At 42.1% G+C, this 27,741-nt stretch overlaps 1 protein-coding gene across 1 annotated transcript in view; it reads right to left on the bottom strand.

Annotated features, from left to right (window-relative positions):
- Positions 1–229: 229 nt before the first annotated feature.
- SYT16 (synaptotagmin 16) overlaps positions 230–27,741 on the bottom strand; it is a 147,992-nt gene continuing 120,480 nt past the window's right edge. Inside the window, 4 exon segments of the mRNA XM_070750983.1 lie at positions 230–4,977; positions 13,472–13,661; positions 16,714–17,157; positions 25,151–25,404. Of these exon segments, the coding sequence (XP_070607084.1) occupies positions 4,664–4,977; positions 13,472–13,661; positions 16,714–17,157; positions 25,151–25,404 (1,202 nt within the window). The 3' untranslated portion in view covers positions 230–4,663.

Here is a 27,741-nt window from a genome sequence, read left to right as displayed (position 1 = left end):
TTCTGTTCTACATTGCCGAGTTCAATGTGTACATAAATAAACAGCCTGAAGTCAAGGCTCTCCTCCCATTGAACAAACATTAGTCTGACATTCTCGCTGATTAGATCACCATCTTTACATTCAGAGGACTAAAACTTCTTGTACTTCTGGTGAATTTCTGAACTTCACAGCGTTTTATGAAGACTTGAGAATGGTGTAACCCATAAAAAGTGACACTTCCACTAGACAATTAACAGAAATGTTGTAAGTTTAATATTGCACACTTAGATACATCTTTCACAAAGCAAAAATTCAAAAAAGCCGTCAAATGTACATTTAGATTTCATCAATAAAAAGTAATATAACATTTAATCAAGGATAATTGTATATGCTGGAACACAAGTACATTTTGTTTTGTTTTTTAAATGCAGATATTGCCTATAAACTGTGCTTTTTTTAAATCCTAAAGATGTGATCTTTTAATAATTGAGGCTTCTATTCTTATCAATCCACTGCTCAACTCTATTGTGCTTTAGCAAGTCTTTTAAAAAACTTGAATGAGAAGAGGTTGAATCTATATATGATCTACTTAGACCATTCTGCACAGGAATCAACAGAAACGGGAAGGATATCTGAGCCATAGCTTTTCAAGCATTCAATATCCCCTTACTCTCATTCTACCTGAATTGAGGGAGCACCATGTGTAGACTTGCATGGGATCCAATACTTATTTAACATATTTCAACCTTCAATTTACCGTTGTATGCCATAGCATATATCAGTGCTTCTCAAATATTGGGGCGGGCCATCCTCGGGGGACACTGAGCGATGCCAGGGGGGCCCGTGACCCCGGATAATGCGTGCTCTCTCTCTCTCTCTTTCTTTTCCTGCAGGGAATAGCGCTGGACAATAGCACACAGCACAGAGTAGGAGATATGAAGTCCAGATAACAAATTCTTAAGAGACACCATGGAAAGATATTTAACAGGGATGAAAAGAAAGGAGGAGAGAGACGGAGATAATGAGACAAATGGAAATTAAAAAAACAAAAAAGACTTACAAGTGCCATTATTAAGTCCCAATTTCTTCCTGGAAACAAAATTTAAAGTAATTTCTGTTCCTGAGCCAAGTTACTTCCTAAGCAGCTCCAAACCCAAGTCATTTCACTGGCTACCTTCAAACACTGTGTTTGTCCTTTCTTAGGTCATCATTGGCTGGGTTCACCCTAAAGCCGTAAATGATGGTTTATAAATCTCAGTTGGCTGGCTGGCTTTTCTGCAACTCGCTATAGCTGAATTCAATTAGTGCGACACTCAGCCATCGTGCATGGCTTGAAGAATTATAGTCCCAAGTGCCTGGCAAAATTATTGAGAGATGCATTTGAAGGATCTCACTGGAGACCTGGCGTGTTTTTATACAATTCCATCACTGAATGAAAAGGTGGGCTTTTTGGCATTACAAATTAGCAGGGCTTCATAATGTGTTCCAACAGAAGCCCCCTTCATCCACCCTGTCTTTGGCACTCTCCCTAGTGAATCTGGCAGGCAATTAAAACAGGAGGTCCTCGGAGATGGATTGTGCAATCTGTTTCCGTGAGATGGATGCCAAACAGGAACTTTTCCATGCAACCTTTTGAACAATGCAGGGAAAGAAAGGCTGCCTTAACATGCTGTATCTGCTGTTGCTAAAAGATGAATTCTTTGATGCTTTGGGACACATTATTATTTCCTATTTAACAGAGTGCATCACAGATTACTCGTAGCTTATACGGGCCCTTGGTGTTTTCCAGAGGGGGGAAAAATGCAACCTATAAATTTTTGGCATGCAGCTTGAAAAAGGAGACGTATTGGTGAGATGCCTTCTCTGACCCCTGTTCCAGAATGGTAGCAAGCTTTTTTTTCCCCTTTCCATTGAAGAAACAGATTTTTAAAAATAAAAATAGATGAACAGCATGCAGTACTAGACTCTTGATCTCATCTGCATTATCAAGAAAACTTGATCTCTCTTCTCTCAGGAGTAATTGATTTTTTGAGCTTCCGCCAATAAAATCTGCACGTTTTCATATAAGGGAAAGAATAATTCCGGAGCAAAGCAGCATTCTACATTTTTAGATGATAAAAGTATAATCCAAAGTATAAGCCTTTTGAAAGAGACTCATCTGTTCTCATAGGCGGACATGCAGTTCTTCAATCAACCTGTTTTAATTCTTCTTCTTGTTAAGAGAAACCGGCTAATGATGGATGTCTTTGTAAAGCATTTGTGCACAAACTTAAAGGGGACATTTCTCTAGAAAGGCCATCACTTAGCTGCAATGTACTGTATATTCTTTCCGAGCAGAAGATGCTGAATTCGATCTCCAGCACTTTAGAATAGAGCTTGGAGTCTGGACAGGAAGGTTTATAACCAGACAACAGACTAGTTTGGTTGTTCCCAACATGATGCCTAAAGGTGAAGTACCAATCTTTTCAGAGTATAATATGCACCTTTGTTTTGGGTGAGAAAAATGGGGGGGGGGATCTGCCTACCAGGTATTCATCTGGCTAGCATCCTTAGTCTGGTCAGCTTCAGCATATCATTTTATTCTCCACTTAGGGCTGGAAAAAACCTTTTTCAGAGGGAGTAGCAATGAAAACAAGCCTGCAAAGTCTTAAGGCTGGGAAAAAAATTTCTTCAGAAGGAGTAGGAATGAAAAAAAACCCTGCAAGCTGGGAAGATCATTAGCAATTGGTTAGGGCTGGAAAAAAACTTTTTTGGAGGGAGTAGCAATGAAAACAAGCCTGCAAAGTCTTAAGGCTGGGAAAAAAATTTCTTCAGAAGGAGTACGAATGAAAAAAAAACCCTGCAAGCTGGGAAGATCATTAGCAATTGGTTAGGGCTGAAAAAAACCTTTTTGGGAGGGAGTAGCAATGAAAACAAGCCTGCAAAGTCTTAGGGCTGGGGAAAAAAAATCTTCAGAAGGAGTAGGAATGAAAAAAAAAAACTCCTGCAAGCTGGGAAGATTGTTAGCAATTGGTTAGGGCTGAAAAAAACCTTTTTGGGAGGGAGTAGCAATGAAAACAAGCCTGCAAAGTCTTAGGGCTGGGGAAAAAAATTCTTCAGAAGGAGTAGGAATGAAAAAAACAAACTCCTGCAAGCTGGGAAGATTGTTAGCAATTGGTTAGGGCTGAAAAAAAACCTTTTTGGAGGGAGTAGCAATGAAAATAAGCTGGAAAGAGCTGGGAAGATTGTTAGCACCTTGTTAGAGATGGGGGGGAACTACATTCGAAGTATAAGATGCTCCCAAATTTTCAGCCTCTTTTAGGGAGGGGGAGGAAGGTACATTTTATTCTCAAAAAAATATGGTACATCACCTAAAAGGTCCCTGTGCCATTGGACTTTTTACATTTAAGAACAACTATTTTATGTAAAACATGGGAACAATATAAAATGTATTAAAGTAAAAAAATATCAGGAAAATATGGCAAGATACGCTATAAAACCAAGTACCAGCCTCCAACCATGCATTTCTCTTTTCTACAATGCCTCTGAGATTCAAATGGGCCCTTTTAAATCTTCCTTATAATATAGAAACAGGAAGCAGCTGCAAAACCGCTACAGTGGAAAATGTGCCAAGTGGATCCCCCAAAAGGCAAAGTTAATTCATGATCCTAAATGGTGTCCAGCAGGATGGGATGCCTAGGACGACAGGCAGTATTAGGGTGAATTAAGTGCTCTGTAACAGGTTTTGTCCCCCATGGTTTCAAATAAGGAAGTTCCCATCACCAGCATCATATTTATAAATGTACACTCTGGCCCATTTCTAAGATGGTTTGGTAGTTTATTTAAAATGGTCCGTTTCTCAACATACTTTTTTGCATGCTGCAGAAGCTCCTATGTACCATAGTCTTCCAGAGAAGCTAATTATCAGGAGTGGTCAGAAGGTATCTGAGCACATTCAGGTCTCCTAACAAAGGAAGGTTTTTTTAAAAAACCCACTGTCTATTGTCTTTCCAAAAAATCCCTGAAGTTCGGTACTTTCATAAAATTAGTTTGTCTCAACCAGATGTCTTCCCACTTAGGAACAATATATTTAATGTTCTGCACATTCAAATGGCATCAGAGTCAGGAAAGCTGGTATCAATACTGCAGGGATCCAGTCTCTAGATTTCATTTTTTTAAGTACTCATAGAGCTAGAACTTCTAAGGGGACCCATGGCTTCCATGGTGATAACAGTGGCATGCCTATGGAGAAGCTAATATAAAGCATCACCTGGAAACAATTAATGAGGAGGACCGAGGTACCACTATATACCATTTCCGTGATCACTGTTTCATGATCATTTCTGCCGCCTTCCCTCACAACAAAGGCACATATCTCACCCAACCAAATTTGGCTCTTTACAGCAACATGACCAAGAGCAAATCTCATTACTGGTGAAGACACCGGGATGATATTGAACACTCAATCTCAGTTCTTGACAGGCGAGGTTCTAACCCAATTTGCTTACCTGTTACTTCAAGCCATTTCCTATAACTAAAAATAAAAGGGCAATAACCTAACAGAATGAAGAGCATTCGCAAATGCTCTTCTTTAGTGAAGAGCGTCAGGAGTCCAGTTATAATAGAAACCAATGAAATAGTCCTTTATATGTCAAATGCTGGGAAGACGGACACCCTGCACCTGTTGGGACTGCTGAGGTTTCCATTAAGACTCCAGGAGCATATGCCACCTGCACACTTGCTGTGTTTTGCATTCCTTCATCTCCTGCCAGTGACTTAACTCTTCTTCTCCACTACTGTTCTGACCCATAGAAATCCAGCCAATCATCTCTTTGCGCTTTATACTGCGGCGATTGTAAATGGAGATCATCAGGGTGACGTCTGAGAGCTGGAACAAGGCAACCTGGAAGATGAACGTCTCTTTGTAGATAGGGTTGGGCTGTCCACGTCGCACAGATGTCTTGCAGCGAGACATTTCTTGACCGACAGAGTTCAGAAGGCAGAGTTTCCCATAACTATCTGCAGGCAACATTAAAGAAGGAAAGGTTTATTTATTTATTTCTATCTATCCCGTGTTTATTTTTTTCGCAAGTAACTCAAGGAGGCAAACACCCACCTTCCTCCTCCTATTTTCCCCACAAAACTATGAACTTGGGTTGGACAGAGAGCGAGTGACCTTGCTGTTTATTTAAATATGCCCATGTTACACCAACACTCCGCAGTCTGCATTGGTTGCCGATCAGGCATGGGGGAACTGAGATATTCTTTCCCCCTAGGCTTCTACAATTTATGCATGGTATGTTTGTGGTTTTTATAACAAGGGTTTTTTAACTGTTTTAGTATTGGATTGTCACATGTTGTTTTTACCACTGTTGTTAGCCACCCCCGAGTCCACGGAGAGGGACGGCATACAAATCCAATCAAGAAAGAAAGAAAGAAAGAAAGAAAGAAAGAAAGAAAGAAAGAAAGAAAGAAAGAAAGAAAGAAAGAAAGAAAAATACACCCGCTTGTTTCTCTTTCTAATATATCACACAGACAAGTGACCAGTTTGCCTAAAGCATATCACTTTAGCTGATTGAAATCATGGCATCATACAAAAAGCAAATAAATCAAACATTAATGTTTAGGAATATGCAGCAATGTTCTTACAAGCTTATCCTAGGATGCTCTCTTAAAATGCAACCTTTAGGATTTTCCTTACACCATATGGCTCTTTTTTTTATGGAGTCTTCTTTTTTTTTGTATTGCAATCTGCTGAAGACAAGGCATGAAATTTCATTTCTGGTATGAACAGAGAGGTACACTTTACAATCAAGGATATCCTTGATTTGTCCTCCTCTCATCATTTATTGTCTGCGTTTATAGCATTAGCAATAGCATTTATACTTATATACGGCTTCATAGTGCTTTTACAGCCCTCTCTAAGTGGTTTACAGAATCAGCATATTGCCTCCAGCAATCTGGGTTTTCATTTTACTCACCTCGGAAGGATGGAAGTCTGAGTCAACCTTGAGCCGGTGGTGAGATTTGAACTGCTGAACTACAGCTAGCAGTTAGCTGAAGTAGCCTGCAGTGCTGCACGCTAACCACTGTGCCAAACCAGTTCTATTTTATGCCATTTACAAGGGCCATGTATTTTCATCTGTACTTTAAGGTATATAATGCATACCTAGCCCTGTGTATATATTGTGTGATAAAGAAATGAAGTCATTTAGGGGGGGGGAAGAATTTAATATATGTTCAGGATTACAATTTATGTTTATGTACGCTAGGTCGAGCACTTTTAGCCTGCAAGATATGCATGGCCACCAGCCTCTTTGGGCAACCCCTCATAGCACCAGCAAAATGCAGTGATCAATGACCCAAAAATGGCCACACTATTTTTATTGTTCAGCTCGGTTGGCTAGGAAACTTTCTAAAAGAATTTGTATTCTTCAATCTTTCAAACCACAAATATGTGTGTTGGGGGAATGACCATCTTCTTCTCTCCAGATTAAGCCATGTCATGCCTTTGAGAAATCCTCTGCTCAAATTTTTAAAATTCTATACGATGAACACCCTAGACCAGTGATGGCGAACCTATGGCACCGATGCCACAGGTGGCACGCATAGCCATACCTGCTGGCATACCGGTATCCCGTCGACTAAACAATGTCGTTTGGCGGGACCCAGGAGAAGAGCCTTCCCTGTGGCGGCCCCGGCCCTCTGGAATCAGCTCCCCCCCCCCAGAGATCAGAACTGCCCCCATCCTCCTTGCCTTTCATAAAGTTCTTAAGACCCATCTTTGCCGTCAGGCATGGGGGAACTGAGACATCTCCCCCGGGCTTATACAGTTTATACATGGTATGTTTGTGTGTATGCTTGCTTTTAATAATGGGGTTTTTAGTGTTTTTTAAATTATTAGATTTGTTCTTACATTGTCTTTGTTGTTGTTGTGAGCCGCCCCGAGTCTACGGAGAGGGGCGGCATACAAATCTAATAAATAATAATAATAATAATAATAATAATAATAATAATAATAATAATAATAATGCGAGTCATTGCCCTAGCTCAGCTCCAACAGGCATGTGTGTGCTGGCCAGTTGATTTTTGGCTCGCACAGAGGCTCTGGGAGGGCATTTTTGGCTTCCAGAGAACCTCCAGGGAGCCTTTGGAGCCTGGAGAGGGTGAAACATGAGCCTACTGGGTCCACCAGAAATTGGGAAACAGGCTGTTTCCAGCCTCCAGATGGCCTCAGGGGATGGAGGAAGCTGTTTTTGCCCTCCCCAGGCATTGAATTATGGGTGTGGGCAGTTTGCAATAGCGTGCGCCCACACTCTTTCGGCACTTGAGGAAAAAAAGGTTCACCATCACTGCCCTAGTCAAACACATTCACATATCATACAAAAGACATAAATATTATTTTTAATCATGCTTGGCACAAATGAACCATTTTCTGGAGGCTTCTCCTGAGGAGAACCATTTTCTCCTCCTTCCCCATAAAATTGCTGGAAATAAACCCAAAAGGTAGAAATACAGCAGATAAATGTCATGCTTAGTAAAGGCCAATATGGTTAAAGATTGGGGGGAAAAAACCTAGGTTCAAGTCCACCGTCAGCCATGGAAGCTCATTGCATATCACTTATTCTCCTCTCTCAGCACAATTTCCATTTTTCAAGGCTGTTATTGTAGCAAAGGGAGTGCTTTCACTTTAAGCTCCAGGGGAAAAGTTGTGATACAACAGAAATAAAAATAAATACAGGTGTTTCACTAGCCCCTGAATAGTGGCACCAGGTGTGTTTCTCATGGGGGACTATCCAGAAGCATCATAACACAGAAAAAGGGTTAATCCCAATGAGCCAAAGATGGTGAGCCTGATCTAAAAAAAAAAAAGTCTTCTACTTTCCAGTATGCAAAGTTGCCAAGGTTGGGAAACACTGCTCTATAGAATCTATTCTGGACAGAAGTACAGTGATACCTTGTCTTACAAACTTAATTGGTTCCGGGACGAGGTTCTTAAGGTGAAAAGTTTGTAAGATGAAACAATGTTTCCCATAGGAATCAATGGGAAAGCGATTAATGCGTGCAAGCCCAAAATTCACCCCTTTTGCCAGCCGAAGCGCCCGTTTTTGCGCTGCTGGGATTCCCCCAAGGCTCCCCTCCATGGGAAACACCACCTCCAGACCTCTATGTTTTTGCGATGCTGCAGGGGAATCTCAGCAGGGGAATCCCAGCATTGCAAAAACGAGCGCTTCGCTGGCAATAGAGGTCTGGAGGTGGGGTTTCCCAACAAAGGGAGCATCAGTGAAATCGCAGCATCGCAAAAACACCGAATTCCTTGAAACCCCACCTCCGGACCTCTGTGTTTTTGCGACGCTGTGATTTCACTGAGGCTCCCCTCGCTGGGAAACCCCCCCTCCAGACTTCCATTGTCAGTGAAGCGCCCGTTTTTGCAATGCTGGGATTCCCCTGCAGCATTACAAAAACACGGATGTCTGGAGGTGGGGTTTCCCATGGAGGGGAGCCTCAGGGGAATCCCAGCAGCGCAAAAACGGGTGCTTCGCTGGCAATGGAAGTCCGAAGGTGGGGCATCCCAGCAGCGGCAGTGGGTTTGTAAGGTGAAAATAGTTTGTAAGAAGAGGCAAAAAAATCTTAAACCCTGGGTTTGTATCTCGAAAAGTTTGTATGACAAGGCGTTTGTAAGACGAGGTATCACTGTATTTAAAAACGATTATCCCTGGCTGAAAATTCCAACTTAAAGAAATTTGATTGCCATAGTGGGTCTTGCCATGAGGAACATGAAGGGACACCATGATGGAGGTTGATCTTCCTCACTAGGAATGGGGCAGAAATTTCCCTCTGGAGCTCAGTAGAACACCCACTGCTTGCTTAGCAAACACAAGAACTTTGGCCCTCATACTGCTGACTCAGTCAGCTCCTCGGAACATCACATGCTTCAGCAGAAAGCAAACAGAACAGAAGCTAAACATGGGAAATAAAAGAGTTTTATATAATGCACTAAGGAAACTAAATTTGCTTTGCAGGGCTGGGCCAGTAAGTGTTGTTAAATCTATATGACTATCTCAGTGCTTGGGACAAGGTCCTTATTTCCCTTGTTCCACCAGGAAACCTTGCCTGAAAACAAAATACAGATGTCTGTCCACTACAACTTCATTCATTCTGAAATATACACTGCTCAAAAAAAAAATAAAGGGAACACTTAAACAACACAATGTAACTCAAGGTAAACCAAACTTCTGTGAAATCAAACTGCCCAGTTAGGAACCAACACTGATTGACAATCAATTTCACATGCTGTTGTGCACATTCAAACAATGTATTCAATATTTCATTCATTCAGGTCTAGGATGTGTTACTTGAGTGTTCCCTTTATTTTTTTGAGCAGTATATATTCTCTGTATTTATCAAACTAGACACGTCTAGAATACATCAAGGGATGGCAGGGGTGAATTCTGACTTACTGCGTTGCCGGTTTGCTTCCTGATGCGCCGCAGGGGCGTGCACACATGCAGTGCTAAAAACCCAGTTTCTGTGCATGTAGAAGCAAAGAACAAGATGGCAGCACCTACAGTGCTGCCGAGAGCTGGTTTGGGGGTGTAGCAAGCCAAGGTCATTGCCAGTTTGCCGAGCGGGAGGAAATTTCCATTACCGGTTCTATAGAGCCAATCCGAACTGGCAGGAATGATGGGCAAAATTTATTTATTTATTTGTTTGTTTTGTAAAGTACCTATTGGTAGTATACAAGATATAATAATATTTATATATATGATACTAGTAAAAGAGAAACATTAGGACAGGGGATGGAAGGCACGCTGGTGCACTTATACACACCCCTTACTGACCTCTTAGGAATCAGGAGAGGTCAACAGTGGATAGTCTAAGGGTAACGTTTTGGGGGTTAGGTGATGTTACTACAAGAGTCTGGTAGTGAGTTCCATGCATCAACTACTCAGTTACTAAAGTCGTATTTCCTGCAGTCGAGTTTAGAGTGGTTTACTTTAAGTTTGTATCCATTATGTGCTCGAGTGTTGTGGTCGAAGCTGAAGTAGTTGAAGCTGAAGTAGTCGCTGACAGGAAGGACATTGTAGCACATGATTTTATGGGCTATGCTTAGGTTGTGTTTAAGGCAATGAAGTTCTAAACTTTCTAAACCTAAGATTGTAAGTCTAGTTGAATAGGGTATTCTGTTGCGAGTAGAGGATTGGAGGGCTCTTCTAGTAAAGTATCTCTGGACATTTATGTCCGAAATGCGGTGCAGGTTCCAGACAGATGAGCTGTATTCAAGGATTGGTCTGGCAAAAGTTTTGTATGCTCTGGTTAGTAGTATGAGATTACTGGAGCAGAAGCTACATTGCTAGGTTAACAACACTTTTCGGCGATGTTGTTGCAGGGGGCCTTGGCACTTAGGTCATTTGAGTCCTCAGAGAGGGGCGGCATACAAATCCAATTAATAAATAAAATAAAATGAATAAATTTGATATGAGTAATTCAAGGTCTTTTACGGAGTGGGGTTTGTCTGCAAGGTCTTGTTTATTCAGCTTGTATTTGGTGTTCAGATTCTTTCTGCCAATGTGTAGGACAGAAATTCCCGCAAATCTTCTCACTATAAGATCTGGAATAAGTCCTATAAAATGTATCAGTAATGTAGACCTGACCCTGAGGCTTAGGATTCACCCTTGACAGCATGTGGGAATGTAACAGGTTGGTCCTCTTTGTTAAGTCCTGCAAAAATATTTATCCTGGTATTTCCATTTGGGCTGCCTTTCCTGTGACAACCATGGAAATTTAGGCCACTGGTCTCCAAGCAAATTTGTAAGAAGAAACTGCCTTCCTCCTCCGAGCCAACTAAGAGAACATCCTTCTCAACCGGCACAGTACAATTGCCAATTCTGAATTCCTTCTAGCCTATGGTAACCAGACAAGTAATTAAACACAAAACTGGGCTGAGATAGGCTCTATTCCATGGCAGTGCTGCAACATATTCAAGAAAAGGCCATCATCTAATCCAAAAATCTATTTGGCAGCCAGGCAGGCAGGCTTTATTCTGACTTCTAAAAATGTGAACTACTGCCATTATAAGAATTTTTTTACCAAAAAAAATGAGCTCAATTTGGAAGGCAGCAAGCCAATCTCATATGACTCAAACTAGCTTATCTTCCTATTGTTCGCATCCCAGAAGACAATGGCTTTGTGTGACAAGCTACAGCACTTGCTTCAATGGAGGTTTGACTCATTTGAATCTCCTACGCTTCCAACCTTGCAATGATTCTGCCGGGTGAAATATGTTTGATAATACCTTCTACAGTCAAAGGTTACATCTCAATTATATTCAGTTTCTTTCAGATGAAGTCGCATCCCAAGCCAGCATTTCAGATTTGTGTTTTTCACTGCACAAATGTGCTCTTTTGCATATTATTATATTTGTGTAGTAGAGATAATAAGCTGGAGATATTGTTTACAAGTAAGTAAAGCTCTAATTATCATATGAAATCTGGTTTTCTTTTTGAAGAGTTGTGAAGCCTGGGGCTTGGTTTTGTCCCACTCGGTTTGCAATTATTATTTTTTTGGTCTTTGTGCACCGTTAGACATGCACCTTTTTGTTGTGGGTTTAATTTTTCACAGTTAAGTGTATGTTTTTAATAGAAACTGTTTTCACAGTACCTTTCCATAAGCATTAATTAACAAAGCAGGAAATCATTTCATCAGTGTTCCCTCTAATTTTTTGGGGCGGTGGGCGGAAAAGTATAGTGTCTGAGCGGCAGTCCCTTTGGGACTGGGCGGCACAGAAATAATAAATAAATAAATAAATAAATAAATAAATAAATAAATAAATAAATACTGTGTGTCTATAACAGTGAGCTCATAATAGGGCAACTCTATCAATATCAAAATGCCACTTAAATAGTTGAGCTAGTTTCAAACTAGATTTTGATTTTCTTTCTCTCTTCCTTACTCCCATTCTTTTTCTTTCTCTTTTCCTTCCTCTCTTTTTTCTATCTGTTTCTCTCTCTTCCTCTCTCTCTCCTTCCCTCTCACTCTTTCCCTCTCGGCTTCTGGGCAGGTTTGGAAAACTCTGAGTTGATGATGATTTTCAAGTGAGCGATTGCTCACTGCTCAGCTTAGAGGGAACTATGCATTTCATTCCAATCCTATACTTTGTGCACTATATTGTGCATTCTTTTTAGGGGAAACAAAATAATTAAAAATGCAAGCTGAAAAAAATACTAAGTAGTGGGGGAAACTGAAATTATACTAAGGAAAAGAAACTCGTTCCTACATTTGTGTATGTATTCCTTAGGAAAAGTGGAAGAATCGAGTAATTCAAGCAAAATGGGAAGAAAAAGAGAAACAAACGTTTAAAATCCTCATAGAGATACATTCTTCGTCTTCTCTTCTCTTGGGCTAATCAATTTCAAAAAAAATAATCAGAAGAGACAACTGGGAGAGAGAAGAAAAATAATAGGTGTCTGGATCCAATGTAACAGATTGTGCTTACAGCTGCCTAGCAAGCTGAAGAAAGATTTCCAAGACATCAAGTATTCTTTCAAAATACTTGAAAAAAACTAGTGAGCCAATCAATAAACCATGCCAACTTCTCCATCCTTTAGCTGACCTTCTCCAAAGCAGCTACTAGTCCAAGGCCACTCTAGCTTATAGCTGGATTTCTGATGTCCTGGTACAGTGGGTTTCAACTTCAGCAATTTCCAATGTGTGGACCTCGACTCTCAAAACTCACAGCCAGCAGAAGTTGAAAAACACTGTCCTGGAGCCTTTATCCTAAGAGGTCAGGCAAGAAAATTTCTACTTAGTCTAAAGCAGTGATGGCGAACCTTTTTTTAACTCAGGTGGGCGTGCGCTATCGTGCATGTGTGAGTGCCCACACCTATAATTCAATGCCTGGGGAGGGCAAAACAGCTTGCCCCACCTCCTGGAGGACCTCTGGAGGCCGGAAAAGACCTCTTTCCCAACTTCTGGTGGGCCCAGTAGGCTCATGTTTTGCCCACCCAAGGCTCCAAAGCCTTCCCTGGAGTGAGGGGAGGGTAAAAATGCCCTCCTGCACACACACCCAGCCCGGAGGCTCTCTGGAAGCCAAAAATGCCCTCCCAGAGCCTCTGTGCGAGCCAAAAGTCAGCTGGCCAGCACACACATGCACGTTGGAGCTGAGCTAGCAACAGCTTGCATGCCAGCAGATATGGCTCTGTGTGCCACCTGTAGCACCCATGCCATAGGTTTGCCATCACTGGTCTAACATAACAACCAATTCCTGTCTAGCTCTATAACTACTATAACATTTAACATTTTTCAAATCAACCTCCCCGGCCCCCCTCCCCGGCCCCACCCCATGGACTTATTTGGATTCACAAATGTGACATGCACACCCCAGGGTTACATCTTTCTTTCAAAATGTCTCCCAGTGTATGTAGGCCAGGGTATTTTTTTTCTTATTGAAGAAGCAAGGCAATGATTGTCCAAATTCTACATCCAGGAGACCAGGAGGTCCTGTTTTATGTACCTGGTGGTCTGTTAATGGCAAGGTTCCGGAAGTGGCTGCCTTTGATCATCTCAACCGATAGCCTGCCTGTTGTGGCATTGTAGGATAGTCCTACGAGCAATTCTGGGACTCCTCCATGGGACAGAGACTGGGTTGAAGAAGCACTGTCACTGTGAGAGATGGCCGAGAGACTCAGTTGGGAGCCTCCACACTGTGCATGAGGAGATATTAAAACAACAACAAGTATTAATTAGAAATTAAAATTCTTCAGTATTTGTTCTGTCGAGCTCTCTGGTAGACTCCTTCCAAAAATTCACAGGTACAAATTTCAGACACACACACATTTGAAAATTCAAAACAATGTTCTTTATAATGAAAATTCACCTAAACTAAGCCCTCTTTTGGTATAGCAAAGAGCACTGTCTCCAACCAAACTGGTAATTTGTACAAGTCCCTTATCAGTTCTGTGATACTTATCTTGCAGCTGTGAGACAATTCACAGTCCTTCTTCTTTCACAAAGTGAAACACACTTTGCTCTGGTTTAGTTTCAAAGTGGGGAAAAATCAGCACACAAAAAGTCAAAGTCAGTAAAGCAGTCACGAAACACAACGATCAGATAATCCTCCACAATGGCCAAACCCACAGGCTGCTCTTTATAGCCGCCTCACTAATTACCACAGCCCCACCCAACCACAGGTGGCCTCATTTTCTTTGATAATAATCTCTCAGTTGTTGTTGCCTATGCATCGCTCTCCGCATGTGTGGCTGTATCATTAACTCTTGTTCTGAATCCAAGGAGGAGATAGATAATTGATCTCCTTCTGAGCTGTCTGCCACACTCTCCTCCTCCCTGTCACTCATGTCTTCTTGGTCAGAGGAGCCTTCATCAGCAGATTCCACCGGGGGGGGGCAAAACTGGCCTGCAGCATGTGGATGTCTCCCCCACATCCACAGTCCTTGGGCAGGAGTTGGGCCAGAGCTAACCATAACATTATTATACAGAGTTCTCCACTAAAACAGGCAGGTAAAATTACAAAAATATAGAAAACTACCCAGGTCATTTTATTGCAACTGTGATGTGTGTGTGTCTTGCATAAATTTAAGAACAGGGGGGGGGGGGAATGGCAGCATAAGCTTTCACAGTTAAATACCTCCATTCACCAATGATCTTCTACCAGTTTGACCTTACTTGTTCATTTAGAGGTACCCATTATTTTGTTACAATGGAAAGTATATTTGGTAAATTGCAATAGCTGGATTCATACAGCATGGCGGACCACAAAGAACTGTTTAAATCAGAAGGGCCAGGCAGATTACATTATAGTGAATCAGTACTTTGTAATTGGTTCCATTTGCCATAGGAACCATTATTATTATTATTGTTGTTGTTGTTGTTGTTGTTGTTGTTGTTGTTGTATGCCGCCCCTCTCCGAAGACTCGGGGCGGCTAACAACAACAAAGTAAACAATGTAACAAATCTAATATTAAAAAATAATTTTAAAAAACCCCAATTTAAAAGACCAATCATACAAACAAGCATACCATGTATAAATTCTATAAGCCTAGGGGGAAGGGAAAAAAATTCAATTCCCCCATGCCCCATTATTCAATTCCCCCATTATTATTATTATTATTATTATTATTATTATTATTATTATTATTATTATTAATTAGATTTGTATGCCGCCCCTCTCCGTAGACTTGGGGCGGCTCACAACAGTGATAAAAACAATACATGGTAACAAATCTAATAATTAAAATCTAAAATATCAGTTTTACATTACAAAGTCTAAAAAAAAAAACCCAATAGATAAAATACATACACACAGTCATATCATGCACAAAATTACATGTGTAGTGCTCCATAGTCGTCTTGTGAATACCCAACAGGTTCTCAACATTCGTAATATGCCTCCAGAGAAATAAGTTCCCTAGATTATTAATAATCATTCATTTTTCTCATTATCAATAAAGGAGAATTTTTGTGGCTCATGGTTGAAATGTGGGATCCTTGGTGTTCTCTGAACTTGGTTGTTTTTCTGCAGATGTTTACCCAAACTAGTTATTGTCATCAGTTTGGGTAATGAAACATCTGCAAAAAAATACCCAAAGCTCAAAGAGCACCAACCAGAATCCATCAACCTTTTTTCATTCTCTTGTTTTGCCCATCCTCAAAATCTTCAGCTGGCTTCTTGACTACACTCAGCTCTGGTATAGGTTCTTTGTCCATATTCCATAATACAGTGATACCTCATCTGACAAACGCCTTGTCATACAAACTTTTCGAGATACAAACCCGGGGTTTAAGATTTTTTTGCTTCTTCTTACAAACTATTTTCACCTTACAAACCCACCGCCGCCGCTGGGATGCATGGAAACCCCACCTCCGGACTTCCGTGTTTTTGTGATGCTGCAAGGGAATCCCAGCAGGGAAATCCCAGCAGCGCAAAAACGGGCACTTCGCTGGCAACGGAAGTCCAGAGGTGGGGTTTCCCAGCAAGGGGAGCCTCAGTGAAATCGCAGCATTGCAAAAACACAGAAGCCCGGAGGTGTGGTTTCCTATGGAGGGGAGCCTCAGGGGAATCCCAGCAGTGCAAAAACGGGTCCTTTGGCTGGCAAAAGGGGCGAATTTTGGGCTTGCACGCATTAATCGCTTTTCCATTGATTCCTATGGGAAACATTGTTTTGTCTTACAAACTTTTCACCTTAAGAACTTCGTCCCGGAACCAATTAAGTTTGTAAGACAAGGTATCACTGTATTTCTTCTCCTTGACCGACTTCCCCTCTTTGCCTTTATATTCAAATATGTCTATGGTATAATCTTGATATTCCCACTTAGAAAGTCCTTCTTTTTTCCTTTCTGTCTTCATGCATAACTGCCTCTAAATATCTGAACCGTTCCTGCTTTGTTCAAGCTTCTCCTCAATACCCATTTTTTCTATGAAGCCTTTGCATGTACCCAGCTTATATGTGTAGTCAGTCTATGCATGCAATTTTACTATTGCAGGTTTTATACCACTAAATTTTTGGATTTCAAATGTTTGAAGGGAAGTCTAAAACATCTGAGGGGGAGCATTAGATTTCCTCACACTATTCATAGCATTTCTGATTGAAATTCGTGAGAATTATTTTATAAGTCAATTTTGACCATTCGGTTTATGGACAACATGCAGTTCATGGCTGTAAACTCTTGTTTTTTATCCCAGCGAAAAGAAATGCAATAAGAATGTTAGTAGTGTATCCCCAGTGTAATTCTACTTACACATAAGTTGCTCCTTGGTTCCAGAACCAGGGTGGTCTTCATTTCCCCCTCTTGGTTGAGGTGGCTAAGATAAAAAAACTGCTCCCCCATCATTCTCTCCTTCATCATTTTACGCACGGAATAGAGACGGAACCGGAGAGCGTAGCTGCTCAGCATTTCAGGTGCCAGCTTAGTGAAGGTCACTTTGTCCTTGAACAATGGGTTGGGCCCTTTCTGGACACTTGTCTTCCCTCGCTGTTTCTTGTTGGGCATCAGGACTGTGTGTACCTGCCAGGTACTTGCTCCACTGCGGTCCTTATCTGGGATATCTTTAGCTTCGACAATAGTGACCACCAATTTCTGGCTCGATGGTTTGTAATCAAAGGTGACATCTAAGTCACCGCATCTTGAAATTGGCTCATAGGCACTAGTGTGAGCCGGAAGAACACTTGCTTCTTCATGTTCCTTTAACATAAAAAAATACAAAATTGGAATAGAAAGCCCCATTATTTACTAATAAGATAGCAATTAAATAATAATAATAAAAATAATAAGTCCTCGGAGAGAGGTGGCATACAAATCTAATAAATTATTATTATTATCATCATCATCATCATCATCATTATTATTAATTGCAGATCAGTGATTCCAGGTATGATCTAATTGCCAACAAGAAATGGGAAAAAAGCATGTTGAGTTGGAAGAAGACAGAAGCCAAGAGGACACTTCTGCCTTTCTTGGGAGAAAATAGGGAAAAACCAGACAAGGTCCAGGACCATGATGGCGAACCTATGGCACGCATGCCACAGGTGGCACACGGAGCCATACCTAGGGCACATGAGGGGTTGCCCTATATCAGCTCCAGTGCACATTTTCGGCCTTCTGGAGGAGGTGGGAGGCCATTTTTGCCCTCCCCAGGCTTCAGAAAAGCCTGCTCCAAAATCTGTGTGCATGAGTGTCAGAGCTGTTTGCCTCATCAATGGGATGAAGTGAGGCGATGTCAGTTGTTGCAAGGAGAGTGTGATCTGAAAGGCTCCAGTGAGCACCTGGTTCCTATGAAGGAAGGCTATGGCCAGGCCCACCTGCCTTTCAGATCTTGCTCTTCTTGCTGGGAGACCCGACTCCTTTTCTCCCTTTTCCTGCTTGGGTTTTGGAACATCTTTGTGGAAACCCCGCCCCTGGCTAAGGATGAAGCAACCAGGAAGAAGCAGGAGGCGAGAGAAAGCACATGAAGTGGTTGGCAGCCTGGATTCTAATCTTCACCTTCTCAGTCTGACAGGAAGGGAAGGAGAGGCAGCGGCTGGCCTAAAAATGGAGCCAGAACTGTGTCACCACTACCGCCTTCCTCCTTCCCCCAGCACCGCTGCCACCCAGTAGGAGGGAGCCTAAAAGCTGAGTTTGCTAGTCAGACTCCCTCCTGAGGTGGGGGGACACGCTGCCAAAGCCACTAAAGTGAGGAGAGTGCCCTAGCTGGCCTCCCCACTCGCCCATTCCAAGTTTTGAGAATGCTAGCTTGACCGCCCCTCTCCCTTGTGTTTTGGTTTGCTTTTTGTAAATGAGTCAAGCGTGTGTACTTGTATAAGCAGCAGCAACGGCAAAGTCTGATAAGAAGAAGAAGGGAGTGCGAGGGAATCCCGGGCGGAGGGTGAGGTGCGCATGAGGTAGTCGGTAGCTCTTGCCCTTCCCCCTGCAGCTGCCGGTGCTTTTCTGGGGTGGCGGGGCTGCACACAAGGAACACTGGGAGCCAGCTCAGGCACAGGGGTCAGCATTTGGTGAAAGGGTGGCCGCCTGCCCCACTCTCTGCTCCTTCCCTGGCTTGGATCATCTGGCGGCAGGCATGGTGGGGTTATGCAGGGGCGTTGCGCCAGTTGAGGCTCACTTGGCACCTCCGCAATTTTAATCAAGCAAATTCTAAATGGGTGCACATGCACAGTGATGCAGCAAGGGGGCGTTGTGTGCGCATGTGGGTGGTGTGTTGCATTATGGGTAATGGCACGCGTACGCGCTGCCATTTTTGCCATGCAACAACAAAAGGGTTCACCATCGTTGGTCTAGAACAGTGATGGCAAACCTTTTTTTCCTCAGGTGCCGAAAGGGCGTGGGTGCATGCTTTCAAATATGTGTGGATGCCGACACCCATAATTTAATGCCTGGGGAGGGCAAAAACAGCTTCCCCCACCCTCTGGAGGCCAGAAACGGCCTGTTTACCATCTTTTGGTGGGCCCAGTAGGCTTGTGTTTCACCCTCCCTGTTGTGGTTAGCTCTGGCCCAGCTCCTGCCCCAAGGACTGTGGATGTGGGGGAGACATCCACATGCTGCAGGCCTGTTTTGCCCCCGGTGGAATCTGATGATGAAGGTTCCTCTGACAAAGAAGACATGAGTGACAGGGAGGAAGAGAGTGTGGCAGACAGCTCTGAAGGAGATCAAATATCTCTCTCCTCCTTGGATTCAGAACAAGAGTTAATGATACAGCCACGCATGCGGAGAGCGATGCATAGGCAACAACAACTGAGAGATTATTATCAAAGAAAATGAGGCCACCTGTGGTTGGGTGGGGCTGTGGTAATTAGTGAGGCTACTATAAATAGCAGCCTGTGGGTTTGGCCATTGTGGAGGATTATCTGATCGTTATGTTTCGTGCCTGCTTTGCTGACTTTGATCTTTGTGTGCTGATTTTCCCCCGCTTTGAAACTAAACCAGAGCAAAGTGTGTTTCACTTTGTGAAAGAAGAAGGACTGTGAATTGCCTCACAGCTGCAAGCTAAGTATCACAGAACTGATAAGGGACTTGTACACATTACCAGTTTGTTTGGAGATGAGTGCTCTGTGCTATACCAAAAGAGGGCTCAGGTTATAAAGAACATTGTTTTGAATTTTCAAACGTGTGTGTGTCTGAAATTGTATCTGTGCATTTTTGGGAGGATTCTACCAGAGAGCTCGACAGAAGACTCCCCAGGCTCCAAATGCTTCCCAGGAGTTGGGGGAGGGTAAACCCACCCTCCCAGAGCCCCTGTGCGAGCCAAAAATCAGCTGCTGACACACACATGCATGTTGGAACTGAGCTAGGGCAACAGTTCGCGTGCCAACAGATATGGCTCTGCATGCCACCTGTGGTATCCGTGCCATAGGTTCGCCATCATGGGTCTAGGACTTCAAAAGGAATAACGGTTAATGGACAGGGGAAAATAGTATGGCATGGAAATCAGTGAAAAATGAGTAAGAGTCAGGAGCTACAGGGAAATAAGGTTTATTTAGATTTAGATTTAATTGGATTTGTATGCCGCCCCTCTAAATAAAATTTATTTATTTTATTTATTTATTTGTTTTGTCAAGTACATATTGGTGGTATGCAAAGATATAACAATGTTTATATACATGATACTAGTAAGAGAGAAACATTGGGACAGGGGATGGAAGGCAGGCTGATGCACTTATGCACACCCCTTACTGACCTCTTAGGAATCGGGAGAGGTCAACAGTAAAGTTTTGGGGGTTAGGTGATGATATTACAGAGTCTGGTAGTGAGTTCCATGCATCGACTACTCGGTTACTAACGTCGTATTTCCTGCATTCGAGTTTAGAACATATTACTCTGTTGTGTGCTTGTGTGTTGTTTGATTGGATTATTTGTGAAAGACAGAAGGCTAAAGAGAATGGAGAGCAAGGATCCATATAGAGGAGTTACATATTAAGATCAAAGGATTGAATGCCGAAGAGAAGTTCAGATCTACGAAGAAAACCCTCCATTACTGAGAAGATAAGTATGAAATACGTTTGAAATACGAAGTAAGAATTATATTTGACAAAAATGTTTTGGGTCAAGTTCTTGAATGCCATATATTATCGGTACAAAAAGAAATGCATTACTGGTTCTTGTTCTGCAAAGAGCTATTGTCACCTATCGTAAAAAGCAGAATATTCCACTTACGTCTTCATCCCTTGTGAAGGCTTAAAATGTATGTTTATAGTCTTCTCTGGGCACTAAATCTAAGCCTTTTCATGCCTACAGATGACATCAAACTGCAGAAAACATTTCCTTTCCTATTTTTCAACGTGTGTTTCCAGACAGATACTTCTACCTTTCATCTAATCCTTTTTTCTTCTTCTTTTTTTTAAAAATACAAAATTTACTTTTGATAAAAGCCGGTGAAGAGCGAAGAGGGAGAGTCAGGTGCTTAGTTTCCTGGGTGTGTGTTTTCTGTTCAAAGGTGCTTTTTAATCTCAGATTAAAACGGGTTGCCATAGAGACCTTTCCTTTCTATTTAAACATGAACATGCTGTGAAAGAACAGGATATTCAGGGAGCAGAGTAGGTCTGCAGAAGGAATTTAAGGATTTACTCCTACAGCTGTATTTCAGAACCTTTCTAGCGCACTGATGCAGAATGTTTCATATATTGCTTTCCTATATCTCCTACACCTTTCTTCTATTCCTATATCTCTTCTTCTATTCTTTCATTGATATGTTCTATTACTATATCTTCTTTTCTATTCTTTCTTAGATATATTTTACTACGAGTATCTCCTCTATAACCTTCATCATGCATTTTACTATGTGTGTATATATATATATACCCACTAAAACCCTTATTGTGTATTGGACAAAAATAAATAATAAATAAATAAATAAATAAATATATTACTCTTTTGCTGCTGGTCACTTTTTCCCCTTCCAATTGCACTGATTATATTTTGATGCCGAAAATGGCATAGAAGTGATAGAAAGAGATAATAATAAATGATGTTGATGATGACCATGACAACAACTTGTTAATTCCCCTCACCAGAGAAACGTCACCCACCAGGCCTTGTATTCTGCCTGGTGCTCAATATCCTGTCGATTCTCTAATAAGAAACATAAACGTTTCTCACATCCTGGGTCGCTACCCTGCAAAGTGGGCTGGCTGCATTCAGCTAGAAATGTCCAGGGGTGGGCAATAGGCAGGATGGGGTGGAATGCAGTTCCACCGGCAGGAATGAAGCTGTGTGGCCAGCTCTAGCTGACTATCCCCCGTCCCATGCTCCTCCTCTTCCTTGGAAAGCAGCAGGGAGACCAGCACCAACAGGTGTTGCGGGGGGGGGGGCATTTCCTCTTTCCAGTAGGCAGACAATAGTGAATCCCGCACGAATCCCAGCGACCGATTAGGTCCCACAGAGATGGCCTTCTCCAGGTCCCGTCAACTAAACAATGTTGTTTGGCGGGCCCCAGGGGAAGAGCCTTCTCTGTGGCGGCCCCAACCCTCTGGAACCAGCTCCCCACGGAGATTAGAACTGCCCCCACCCTCCCTGCCTTTCGTAAACTCCTTAAAACCCACCTTTGCCGTCAGGCATGGGGAAATTGAATCCTCTCCCCCGGGCCTATACAATTTAAGTATGGTATGTCTGTGTGTATGCATGTTTTAATAACGGGGATTTTAATGTTTTCTTTTTTAATCTTTAAAATTATTAGATTTGTTATGAACTGTTTTCTATTGTTGTTGTGAGCCGCCCCGAGTCTACGGAGAGGGGCGGCATACAAATCTAATAAATAAATAAATAAACAAATAAACAAACAAACAAACAAATAAAAAATAATAAATAAATAAATAAATTATGATAATGATGGTTATGATAGGAGGAGGAGGAGGAGGAGGAGGAGGAGAAGAAGAAGAAGAAGAAGAAGAAGAAGAAGAAGAAGAAGACTCCACGAACAATACTCTTTTCTTAGGGTGAAAGACAGAATAAAAGTTAGATTTTGCTGAATGGTGTCTTTTAAAAAGACACTACTCATCCTAGAAAGGATTTTATAAAAATCTGTGAAATGAAAGAAAAAAGCAGAGGTAAATGTGGGTGAATAGGACGGGGTGAGGTGGGAAGACAACACCTGCTGGACAAAATGGCCCTAACATGTTGTTTATAACATAGGTTGCCAAAGTGAGATTTCTGAATAGGTGAAAGTCTGAACAGAGTTCATAGACGATAGAATTTTTTTCAGAAAGTTAGAAAATGAGATGTGTCCTTTTATTCCTGCTACCCAGTGTAGCTGGAAGGGAAGCATCCAGCACAGACAGACTGAAATGAGCAGAGTGCAGGTTTTTGAAGCTCAAAAATCAAGATTACTTTTGGCACTTTTAAAATATTGTTTACTTCATTTTGTTTGCCAGAGATATAAAGTGCCTTTCCTCCAGAAGTTCAAAGTAGCATCCCCTGCTCCATTCCCCCCACCACCCCCACACATTTAATGAGGTGGGTTGAGCTGAGATACATGGGTTGGTTAAAAATTGTCCAGTGAGTTTCCATGATTGAGGCTGGATTTCAACCTGGGTCTTTCCATTTTCTATCCCAATATGTAACTACTGCATGAAGAGAGGACACACATTGTATTATAAGGGGTAATTAATTAATATGTACTGAATCACACAGAAAAATTTGCTTTGATGATTTTTAAAACAGAGTATTTTTTTTTAAGTCAGTGCTGCCACCTCGCTCCATCTCATCTCCGCTTCACTAAGAAGGAGAGTGGGGAGGGAGGAGCCATCAATCAATCAATCAATCAATCAGGGGAGGGAATAGCCAGAAATTCAAGTTTCAAGTTTCAAGTTTTATTGGATTTATATGCCGCCCCTCTCCGAAAACTCGGGGCGGCTAACAACAATCATGAAAATATACAATAAAATCCAATACTAAAAGCAAATTAAAATCCCTTAATATATAAAAACTAAACATACATACAAACATACCATGTATACAGTTGTAACGGCTTAGGGGGAGAAGAAGTCTTAATTCCCCCATGCCTGGCGGCAGAGGTGGGTTTTAAGTAGCTTACGAAAGGCAAGGAGGGTGGGGGCAATTCTAATGTCTGGGGGGAGTTGGTTCCAGAGGGCCGGGGCCGCCACAGAGAAGGCTCTTCTCCTGGGTCCCGCCAAGCGGCATTGTTTAGTTGACGGGACCCGGAGAAGACCCACTCTGTGGGACCTAACTGGCCGCTGGGATTCGTGCGGCAGAAGGGGGTCCCTGAGGTAATCTGGTAAACTACACCGAATCCATGGAAGAAACATTGGATGGATGATCCCAAGGCAGGGATGGGTTCTACTTACCTTCCCCACCTGGTCACATTGCACCGGAAATGCAAATTTTTGTGTGTGTGGGGTGTATGTGGTGTGTGTGTGTGTGTGTGTCATTTCCTGGAAATGACCCTCTTTACATTTACCAGTACTATTAAAAAGTTTCTGCACATGTGCAGAAGCAAAAACAAGATGGCTGTGCCTATGGTACTGCTGAGAGAATGGCTCGGGGTGTGGCAGGCATGGGTCACTGCCGGTTACAGAATAGAATAGAATTGAATTGAATTGAATAGAATAGCAAAGCATAGCTATGCAGAGAGGGGGGTGGCATACAAATCTAATTAATAATAATAATAATAATAATAATAATAATAATAATAATAATAATAATAATAATATAGCATAGCATAGCATAGCATAGCATAGAATAGAACATAATTCTTTATTGGCCAAGTGTGATTGGACACACAAGGAATTTGTCTTTGGTGCATATGCTCTCAGTGGACATAAAAGAAAATATATATGTGTCAAGAATCATGAGGAACAACACTTAATGATTGTCATAGGAGTCAAATAAGCAATGAACAGTGACCTAGGTCCCCAAATTACTATCGGTTCTATAGAACCCAGTGGTGGTTCCTGCTGGTGCGGTCCAGAGCACCACACCAGTAGAAACCCACTGATGATGCAATTTCTGACAATATTTTTCCGGCGTCCCTCTGTCCGAAGAAGCCCGGTCTCGTCTTAATGCCAACTTTTATTCTTTGTCCAAAGCACAGCTGAGAAGCTCCTTCTCAGGAGACGCCAAAGAAAAATCACCAAAAATTGCATCATCAGTATGTTCCTACCAGTGTGGCACTCTGGACCGCACCGGTAGGAACCCACCACTGATAGAACCGGTCCGAATTGGGAGGAACCCACCTCTGCCCCAAGGCCACAAGCATGGAAATGGAATATGGAGCATCACTGAGCCCACCAAGAATCAGGACTGTTACCTAAACCAGTGTTTCCCGACCTTGGCAACTTGAAGATATCTGGACTTCAACTCCCAGAATTCCCCAGCCAGTATTTTATTTGAATCCCATTGAACACTAAACAGATAACAGTGGAGGGGGAAAGGGGGAAAGGGTAGGTAGGCACAACTAGACTACAAACCATGTGTTTAGATAACTAGGTGGTCATACAACTCCAAAAGCTTTGAAATATGAACTTTTTATATTTGCTACTTTGCCATGGACATGATCCTATGAAAGTCATCCTCATAAATGGGTTCAGAGAATATCCACAGTCCAAAGATGGTAAAAACTCAAATATCTAAACTTTTGTGATTCAATATGTAGTCTTAACGTAGTACATGCAAAAAGCAGCTAACAAGGCTTCTACCGCACACACTCTGATATAAAAGTACCTTTTCTTACCTCTGGACTCCAAGCCGATGAGCTGTTAGTTTCATCATTCCCTTCAAATCCTTGGTTGCTAAAAGCTGTTTCCATTTCCAAACTCCCTTCAGTTTCTTGCCGGCTGAGGCTGGGTGTTGCACTAGCGTCCACCTCGGAGTCTTTTGGCTGGCCTGAGCTCCTGCTCTCCACCACTCTCGAACTGATGGACAGAAGGTCATCTTCATGAGAAGATAGATTGTCCTGATAGCTCAGGTGGCTGAAACCATCTAAATCTAATCCATTTCAAACAAACAAACAAAAAAATTAGATAGATATACACACACCAGTTCAGGGCCCAGAAATTATACCACGTAGATTCCGAGTTACTATTCCAGTTCAAAAATAGTCCTGAGGATTCCAAATTGAGTTACCGTTAGTTATAAATGACAAGATATCATTTAAAGGTACCACCGTGGTTAGCCCCACAGTTAAGAAGTTTATTTCATGTATACATTCCAGGGATTCCCCATGATGAATATCATAATGTCGTAAGGCACCACGAGTCCACGGAGAGGGGTGACATATAAGTCCAATAAATAAATAAATAATAACCTACTTTCTATATCAAAGGTATGCATTTTTTTCAAGCTGAGAGCTTGATTTGATTTTTCATAGGTTTAGCCAGCGTGAAGGCCCAATCTACAGAAGTAGGACTAGAACATGTGCAGATTTAATTAAAATAAATGACAAAATAGATAACTGCAGATTTAAATTTAAGCTTAGAAATAATTTATTTGCAGGCGTTATAGTTTTCTTGAATCCAAGGGCTCTGGGCAGGTTACAACACTAAAAATATAAAACAACGAAATATAAACTATTTTTTCCCAGATCGGATACCGCTAGTAACAATTTACATTTGATGGCTTGGTGGAACCGAGCCATCTTAAATAACATCTATAATGAAAGCGTTATCAAACTTTGATAGTAAACTGTTTCAAAATAAGGGAGCCGCAATAATGAAATGCTATTGACATGATCTTTCTCCAAATTATTAATAATTTTAAGTGAGTGATTATGTGCTATCAACTCAGACTTTATTCTTAGCAACCTCATGGACAGACCTTTTGCATGGTGATTTCCCACTGCCACTGTAATCAAACTAATGTTTAAGAAGTTTAATTAACTTCGGCAGTGGTGAAAGGTGGCGGGGAAAGAACAGGCAGCCAAGTGGCAGGCAGCAATACCGGACTGTGGGGGCAAGACCCCTATGCCGGAGGGCAGGTGACAGGTAGCCGCGCGAGCTCAATCCGCCACTTCAAATAGCAGGTTGCGCGAAAGCTCTGCTGGCTGTTGGTCATGTGAGTGCAACAGATCCAGTGACTACAGGCAAACTGAGACAGCCATTCGGGCCAGACGGCAACACCTCAATCTGAGCCAGACAAAGCAACGCGGGGTGGCGCTCCCAAGGCCGCAATGAAGAGAAAAACCCCTGTGAATGCAATGGTCCTCGACTTGAGGATCAGCAGGCAGAGAGAGCCGAAATCCTCAGCCTGCTCGATCCAGCGACTACGATGTTGAACCAGTCAGCTGGGGAGAATTCAGTGAACAATGGAAGGAAACCTTCAAAGAATGGGAGCAAGAAAAACATGCATCCTATTCAGGCCAAGGATTGAGTCAAAAAGGGGGAATTAAGGCAGGCGGACGAAGAAACATAATTTGACAGACTCAGTCCTCATTGGCTGAAGGGGCAGTGTCATCCCACGCTTGGAGGTTAGCTCCACCCACTATGGAGAACATAGTGTACATCCCAGATTGTAGCTGTAACATAAGCAGTACATGTTTGATATACGCTTGGCACACCCCAAAGAAGTAGGCTGGAAGACAGGTTTTAAAATGTAAAATAAATAAATAATACGCCATAAGCTTCCAGAATAGAAGTGCTTCTCTAGTGAGAAATTATTTTACACACTTCCCACACACAGCCTCCCCCAGCACACATATTTGGTGCTCTGCAAGTCTGGCTTGCAGCCAGAGAATCAGTTAAGCGTTAAAATCTATTTGAAGGTTAAGAAATGTAATTCAAGGGAATCTACTGCCTGCCTAAGGCTGTAATCCTATGCCTGCTCTTGGGAACCTTGCTGAAATAAATGGGGCCCATTTCAGAAATACAAAATAATTCAGTTTCTTCTGGAAATGCTGCTGTGGAGTTCACTTTAAAAACTTTCCAAAAGTTGAACTAGGAACAGTCAGTGAGATCTATTCCAAAGTGCATGGTATACCAACACCAGCTTTTTTTCCCAATTTGGCATTCTCTCTCTGGAGGATGCTAATTGGAGACGTCTGATCTAAACCAGTTTGTCAGCATCAGCAACCTCAACATGCTGGTTTTGGGCAATTCTAAGAGTTGAAGCCTACCCATCTTAAAGTTTTTGCAGTTGAAAAAGAGTGGTCGTTCGGACCAAGCAACCTGGTTAAAAAACCCCAAACACCTTGACTCATTTTCTGAAGTTTATATCTTAGGACCCTACGCTACTCATAGAGTTGTCATCAGCAAAGTCATCTTGATAAATACAGGTAGTCCTCAACCTATGATCACAATTGAGCCCATTATTTCCTGTTGCTAAATAAGA

The sequence above is a fragment of the Erythrolamprus reginae genome, chromosome 1, assembly GCF_031021105.1.
Source record: "Erythrolamprus reginae isolate rEryReg1 chromosome 1, rEryReg1.hap1, whole genome shotgun sequence".
Classification (NCBI taxonomy): domain Eukaryota; kingdom Metazoa; phylum Chordata; class Lepidosauria; order Squamata; family Dipsadidae; genus Erythrolamprus; species Erythrolamprus reginae.
The sequence above is the reverse complement of the archived record's forward strand: the minus strand, read 5'-3'. Positions and strand labels throughout refer to the sequence as shown.